We start from the raw sequence: 7,500 nt of genomic DNA on the forward strand, positions 1-7,500 counted from the left end.
CTCTCCTTCTATCTCCCTCTCTCTCCCTCTCTCTCCTCTCTCTCTCTCTCTCTCTCTCTCTCTCTCTCTCTCTCTCTCTCTCTCTCTCTCTCTCTCTCCCTCTCTCTCTCTCTCTCTCTGCAGTCCTTCCCAACTGAGTCGTCCATTCAGCAGAAGGTTCTGGGGCTGCTGGTGAGTTTTCTCTCTTATCCATCAAACGTTGTTGATACACCAAATTTCATACAAAGAATGGAATACAATGTGCTTCACAAGAAAGAAAGAAAAAACTAATAATACTAAAATATTAAAGAATTAAAACACCCAAAACAACAACAAACAATTACGAAGTAATCTGCCCTGATACAGCTGCCACGTTTTAGTTTCCACCCATGAAAGCGAACCCCTTCCCACCGCCTCTCTGTAGAACAACATCGCGGAGGTGGAGGAGCTGCACGCCGAGCTGATGGTGCAGAGCTTCCTGGACCACATCCGCTCGCTGCTCCACAGCCCCGAGGTGGAGGTCAGCTACTTCGCTGCAGGGATCCTGGCCCACCTCACCTCTCGAGGGGAGGAGGCCTGGACGCTCAGCATGAGCCTGAGGGCCGACCTGCTGCAGCAACTGGTACGCACGTGTGGAGGAGGAGGGGGGTGTGTGTGTGTGTGTGTGTGTGTGTGTGGAGGAGGGGTGTGTGGTGTGTGGTGTGTGTGTGTGTGTGTGTGTGTGTGTCTGTGTGTGTGTGTGTCTGTGTGTGTGTCTGTGTGTCTGTGTGTGTGTCTGTGTCTGTGTGTCTAATGGCCTGTGTGTCTCTCCCCTCTCCAGCACTCTGTCATCCTGAAGTGGCCCACTCCAGAGTGTGAGATGGTGGCCTACAGGTGAGCCTGCGGCCCCTCCCTCACAGACCCAGAGCCCACTAGCCTAAACTGACCCAGACTCTGATAGGTCACAGCTGGGTAGCTGGCGTTATACAGTCATTCTGTCAATCATTTAGTGTCCAAGCTTTGGTTTAACTCTCTGAAGTATTCTAAACTATAGAAGTATTATTGTGTTGTCCAATCTCAAATGGACCACTCTGTCCTCATCCTCCTCTCCCTCCTCCTCCTCCTCATCCTCCCTCTGTCCTCATCCTCCCTCTGTCCTCATCCTCCTCTCCCTCCTCCTCCTCCTCATCCTCCCTCTGTCCTCATCCTCCCTCTGTCCTCATCCTCCTCATCCTCCCTCTGCCCTCCTGTGCTGTAGGTCCTTTAACCCCTTCTTCCCCCTGCTGGAGTGCTTCCACACCCCTGGGGTCCAGCTGTGGGCTGCCTGGGCCATGCAGCACGTCTGCAGCAAGAACGGTGAGAGACCTGAGCGTGTGTGTGTGTGTGTGTGTGTGTGTGTGTGTGTGTGTGTGTGTGTGCGCGTGGCTGTCTCAATGGTTGTCTGTCTGTCTGTCTGTCTGTCTGTGTGTGTGCATGCGTGCGTGCGTCTCTCACGTGGCCTTCTCTCCGCAGCCCCCCGGTACTGCAGCATGCTGCTGGAGGAGGGGGGCCTGCAGCAGCTGGAGCAGGTCCAGACCCACCCCCAGACCCACGGGGACGTCAGACGTCTGACGGAGGGCATCCTGGAGAGCCTGCAGAGGCACCAAGCACGCACCGGCCAGTCAGCACCAACACACACACACCCCCGGTGCCCGCCGCAACCGCACACACACAGAGGTAACTGACAGGTGGAGGGACGTCTGTCTGGTCTCACATCTCCTGGGGGGAAGACAGACTAAGAGCTCACCAATTGTGTGTGTGTGTGTGCGTGCGTGCGAGCCTGTGTGTGTTAGCAAAAGTTTTATTGACAAACGCTATATCCACCATTTTCAAAAAATGTTATCTTATAAAGTCACTGCTGTCAAGACATAAAACCCTTTTATGATAGATTTGAAAGGACAGTAGCTATGTAATGTGTTTTGCTTACGTAACATGTGTCATGTGTTTTTCTTACTTTGCTTTTTATGATAAATGTAACATGACCAAAAAATGATTTGGAATGAAACTGATTTGGAATAAAAATGTATGTTTGTGTTCTTACCCTCATCTGGAGAGGTAGAGGTCACACATGTCAGGGCGCAAGAGCATTCTCTCAATGTTTCTGTTCTCTCTCTCTCTCAGTGGTTCTGTTCTCTCTCTCTCTCTCTCTCTCATTCTCTCCCTCTCTTTTGATCTCTCCGTTCAGATGGTGATCCCTGAACTGGATCAGAACCTCACCCCACTCAGTCACTCCAGAGAGGGGATTCAGCTGTGTGTGTGTGTGTGTGTGTGTATGTATGTATGTGTGTATGTATGTATGTTTGTGTGTGTGTGTGTTAGGTTGGGGGGAGAGAAGAGTGAGAAGAGGGTTGCGGGGGAGAAACAGTGTTGGGGTGAAATCGACCCTCTACAAGCAGGATAGAAACATTGCATTACTTTGCACACGCAATTCATTATGTTATTTATCTTCTCGTGTTTAGCTCAAAAGCAAAATTATGACTGTGTGCGCTCCAGTACTATTGTGATCATAAGGTAATTGATTATAAGCTAAATAAGGAAAAGGACTATGAAATCTGAGCTGTTGGTCAACAAAAACCAAGATCCGAACTTGATCCGAAAAACCAAGATCCCTGTTTTTGCAAATCTGCCATTGACATCCCTTCATGATTTCGGCGAGACCTTTGAGTTGCGCACACAAAATCCTGACATTCAATTCAGCTCTTAAAGCTCAGCTGAGGGGAGGCCCTCTCAGCTGCGGACGTGTGTGATTGGCTGGCTAGCTCATGTACCGTGTGTGATTGGCTGGCTAGCTCATGTACCGTGTGTGATTGGCTGGCTAGCTCATGTACCGTGTGTGATTGGCTGGCTAGCTCATGTACCGTGTGTGATTGGCTGGCTAGCTCATGTACCGTCAGTGCATGCCGCCGTGATGTTGGACCATGTCTGAATGCTTCTCCTTTACTTCTCCTGTTCATTATCATTTGAATGCCTGTTTGATCTTAGCGGTCGTATTCACTCCCAGGCCACCAGGTCTTCACTACTGCTGGTACTACTGCTGGTATTACTGCTGGTACTACTGCTGGTATTACTGCTGGTCACTCACTGAAACATGTCTTTGATTCGCTAGGCTGAACATTTAGTGTAGGGCTCCCTATTGGCTAATCTCTGAGTGGGAAACTCTCAGAGGTACACAGGTTTCCGTGGTCAGAAATGTGAAGATTCAGAGTTCACTAGTTCCTAGCAGCAAGTGAATGCAGCATGGGCCCCTGGTCAGAGGGGAACCAGCAGTGCTGTGGACCGGGGGGCCTGGATGTGAATACCCCTGGTTAGAGGGGAACCAGCAGTGCTGTGGACCGGGAGGCCTGGATGTGAATACCCCTGGTCAGAGGGGAACCAGCAGTGCTGTGGACGGGGAGGCCTGGATGTGAATACCCCTGGTTAGAGGAATTATGTTGAGAGACTAACTAGGGCTGCTAGGATGTGTGTTTGTACAGTACTTATGTCAATACAGCTTGCGTGTGTGTGTGTGTGTGTGTGTGTGTGTGTGTGTGTGTGTGTGTGTGTGTGTGTGTGTGTGTGTGTGTGTGTGTGTGTGTGTGTGTGTGTGTGTGTGTGTGTGTGTGTGTGTGTGTGTGTGTGTGTGTGTGTGTGTGTGTGTGTGTGTGTGTGTGTGTGTGTGTGTGTGTGTTTTGTATAGAGAATGAGGGGGAGATCAGACATGCAGTCGTTATAGTGGTTGGTTTAAAGTGTTGCACGGAAACAATATATTAAATGTTTTTGTTATTTTGTTTGACAAAAGAGGTACTTAGTGGAAACAAAAGCAAAAGTGATCTTTCCTTTATATAGAGTGGAAGGAATTATGAGGACAGTAAACAATGACTATCTGGGTGCATCTCAATAGTCTAAAGTGGATTCCTTCCTTCCTTCCTTCCTTCCTTCCTTCATCTGCCCAGAAACAAAAACAGACAGGAACAGGAATTTGGGCCCTGTTCCAATACTTTCAAATGCATCCTGCCTTCTTCTCTTCGTTGGAGCAATCACTGATCTAAAATGCTTGGATCGGCCAAAGCGAGCTTTCCACTGTATCGTTCTCACCAATCAAGTCTTGTCAGATCAGTGATTTCTTCAAGGAAGGAAGGATGCATGTCAGAGTATTGGAACAGGGCCCTTGCTTGTCTCGTTAGTGCAGATGAAGGAAATAAGGACACAAGGAGAGGAATCCACTAAACTATTGAGACTAACTCTCTGTGGACTGAGGTTGTGATCATAATGCTCGTCTGCTCCTGACTCCCTTCTCTCTATGCAACCGAGACCCATCCTGCTTCTCCAGACTGCTTTCAGATCCGTTTTAATTCAGTCAGCCGACACGTATGTGCTGGCCAGTGCTGCATGGGTCCTGAACTTATCCCTCATCCACTTCATCAAGGGCAGTGTACACTGAACACTCAACAAGGAGGTTATAAAGCCTGTTTTATACATTATTAACCACAGATGATGTAGGGATTTGTTTTAGTTTCCCTCATTTCAGAAATATCTCATCTCTTAAAGGTGTCGGCGATGTTTTGGAGAGTTGAGTGTTTTGCCGGTGTACATTGTCCTTGGTTCTGGCCCGTGTCCTCTTTCTAGAAGGCTATTTCATGAAACTTGGTTGTAGGAGGAAGTCCAGATGTGTCTGCTAGGAAGCCATGTTGCTGCTGAGGGTCATGTTTTCAAGTTTCTGAAATAAAGAATGTACATCCCCATGAGCTGGACTGTGTCTGTTTCTGAGTGTCCCCGAGTGTGTCTGTGTCTGTTTCTCAGTGGCTGTTTCTGAGTGTGTCTGTGACTGTTTCTGAGTGTGACTGTTTCTGAGTGTGGCTGTTTCTGAGTGTGTCTGTTTCTCCATCCACATATATAGACCATCTGTTTAGCGTCTCCGAAAATTGAGAACAAATTCTCTTATATGATGTGGAACAGATGGCCGATGTCCAACCACTTAAAAGGCTTACAACAATGACTGAGATAAACTGCTTATAAATAGTGCATTTTATTTAAATTGCAGTTGCAGAGCAAGTTAAACCAACAAAACACCGGCAGCTGAACACTCTGTGGCTCAACCTTGATAAAAGGCATTTTACAGACCAACATTCTCGACACGCCTCCTTAAAATGTTAAAGTCAGGTGCTCAATTATCTCCATTAAAATCAGCTGTGTCAGGAAGCCACAGCTCAGCTTTAGCCAATAGAAAACAAGACAAACACTCATGACTGCAGTGGGATGGAGTGGTGGGAAAGTGCTTCGATGGTAAGTTTGTAAACGGTAAAGAAAACACCCTTTACTCATCTCACTGCTTCAACACACAGAATAAAGAGATTGAAATGGTGAAGGGCTACTCCTTCACACAGGACAACAACCTGGTTGGACACATTCACTATGCCTCATCTCCCCAGTTACAGTAGAGGTCTCACTGATCAATGAAACAAACATCTTACAGACAACTCATCATCAGAACCAGCCCCCAAAAGCCACATTTTTCAATCAAGTGTAAAGCTGAACAATTCGATTGAATTTCAGAAAAAATTAACACGGCACAAACATACAAGCATTGTACCTGTAACATATCAGGTAACATAAATAACATATCAGGTACAGTCCGTGTTTGAGTTCACCTCTCCAGGCAGCATAGGAGGTCTTGTTGACTTGTTGATGGTTGCTGACCGCTGTTGTTGAGCGAGGAGCAAGATCACAATGCACCTGACTGTCAATCACAGGTGTATGCGATGTATGTGACAAATACAATTTGATTTGATTTGATTTGATTTGTGTGTGTGTGTGTGTGTGTGTGTGTGTTACTCTCCAATGTAGTGCGGGGGTCTCTTCTCTAGAAAGGCTTTCATGCCCTCCTGTCTGTCTCGCGTTGGTATTACCTGAGGGTAGAGAAGATTCACCTCCTAAATACCTCTTAAATATAACACGCCAATAGTTCATCTTATACCAAGATAAATAACCAATGACATTACAGCATTTCAGCTCTTACCCGGGCGTAGCACATCCTCTCTATCGCCATCCCCGTGGTGATATCCACCTGAGAGAGAGAGAGAGGAAGAGAGAGAGAGAGAGGGAGAGAGAGAGAGAGAGAGAGATGAGGACAGAGATAACAGTAAGGGGAGATACAGACATCAGAAACCAACATTCATGTACAGTAATAATAATAATAATTAATTATTCATTCATTGTATTTATATATGCACCTTTCTAGACACCCAAAGCGCTCACGTTGTGCGTGGGAGAACTCACCTCATCCCTACCAACACACTACAGCACGTACTAGATGGCTGGTTGGGAGATCTGGGGGTCTGTGTGTGACTGACTGATCGTTTTTTTGACATTTTAGAAATACAAATGAAGTCGTGGTTTGAATGACAGGTTTGAATGACAGTACCTCCATGCCTCTGTTCATGGCCTCCTTGGCCATCCTCACAGCGATGGGAGCCTGTGGGACACAAACACACACTGGGGATGAACCAGGTCCATATGGAACCTGTTGGTACCAGTGGGACAGGCGGGGTTCGAACCCAGGTCTCCCACGTGGAAGACCCAAGTGTCTACCAATAGGCCAAGAGGGGCTTTCTAGGGTAGATGCTAAGTGGAATGCTCGGGACGAGATTTTGATTTGAGATTTAAAACAGTTACGGTACGGGTTATGGTTAAAGGTCCAGGATGTAACATTAAAATATAACATTAAAGCTTTCTAAAAGCTTCCTAATGGTTGTAATGACTATGTTTAATCTGGAGCGATCAGGGAATGAGATCCCTTGAAATAAATATTTATTTATTTACAACCGCTGTTTTGGTCCGGAAAAAGTGCTTACCAAAATGGAGAGTCCTACCTGACATTCGGTTTGCATACAAACATGTTACTGCCAGGGGTGTTCTAGGGGAGGGGCCAGGGGTGTTCTAGGGGAGGGGCCAGGGGTGTTCTAGGGGAGGGGCCAGGGGTGTTCTAGGGGAGGGGCCAGGGGTGTTCCAGGGGAGGGGCCAGGGGTGTTCCAGGGGAGGGGCCAGGGGGTGTTCTAGGGGAGGGGCCAGGGGGTGTTCTAGGGGAGGGGCCAGGGGTGTTCTAGGGGAGGGGCCAGAGGTGTTCTAGGGGAGGGGCCATTGGTGTTCTAGGGGAGGGGCCATGTGTTCTAGGGGAGGGGCTAGAGGTGTTCTAGGGGAGGGGCCAGAGGTGTTCCAGGGGAGGGGCCAGGGGTGTTCTCGGGGAGTGAACTCACCGATTTTCTGCCTTTCTGTCTCTGGAGGTTGCCTCTTCGAATCGTACACGCGTGCACGATACCGCAAGTCCATTTCAGGGGGGTTATATTACAGTATTATAAGGGAGGATGTTATCGCTTGGAACATCAAACTGAATTTCACCGCGGTAGCCAGAGATGGCAGGTTTCCACCACCTTACACACTGCTCCTCTAAGTTTAGGGTTAGGGTTAAGGTTTAGTGGCAACACAAATACTATGATACTATGCTACCACCAGAGAGAGGCGGTATGT

The 7,500-nt window shown here is 47.9% G+C and overlaps 2 protein-coding genes across 2 annotated transcripts in view; one reads left to right on the plus strand and one right to left on the minus strand.

Annotated features, from left to right (window-relative positions):
• zyg11 (zyg-11 family member, cell cycle regulator) overlaps window positions 1-4,738 on the plus strand; it is an 11,754-nt gene extending 7,016 nt beyond the window's left edge. The window contains exons 13-18 of the mRNA XM_083671161.1: window positions 124-171; window positions 404-601; window positions 800-852; window positions 1,217-1,314; window positions 1,471-1,674; window positions 2,183-4,738. Of these exons, the coding sequence (XP_083527287.1) occupies window positions 124-171; window positions 404-601; window positions 800-852; window positions 1,217-1,314; window positions 1,471-1,674; window positions 2,183-2,196 (615 nt within the window). The 3' untranslated portion in view covers window positions 2,197-4,738. The remainder of the gene's footprint in view (window positions 1-123; window positions 172-403; window positions 602-799; window positions 853-1,216; window positions 1,315-1,470; window positions 1,675-2,182) is intronic.
• A 245-nt stretch (window positions 4,739-4,983) lies between these two features.
• The window catches only part of echdc2 (enoyl CoA hydratase domain containing 2), a 7,625-nt gene continuing 5,108 nt past the window's right edge, over window positions 4,984-7,500 (minus strand). Inside the window, exons 9-11 of the mRNA XM_083672481.1 lie at window positions 6,398-6,448; window positions 5,993-6,040; window positions 4,984-5,882 (exon numbers count right to left, since the gene is read on the minus strand). Of these exons, the coding sequence (XP_083528607.1) occupies window positions 5,805-5,882; window positions 5,993-6,040; window positions 6,398-6,448 (177 nt within the window). The 3' untranslated portion in view covers window positions 4,984-5,804. The remainder of the gene's footprint in view (window positions 5,883-5,992; window positions 6,041-6,397; window positions 6,449-7,500) is intronic.

This window comes from Argentina silus, assembly GCF_951799395.1.
Source record: "Argentina silus genome assembly, chromosome: 6".
Lineage (NCBI taxonomy): Eukaryota > Metazoa > Chordata > Actinopteri > Argentiniformes > Argentinidae > Argentina > Argentina silus.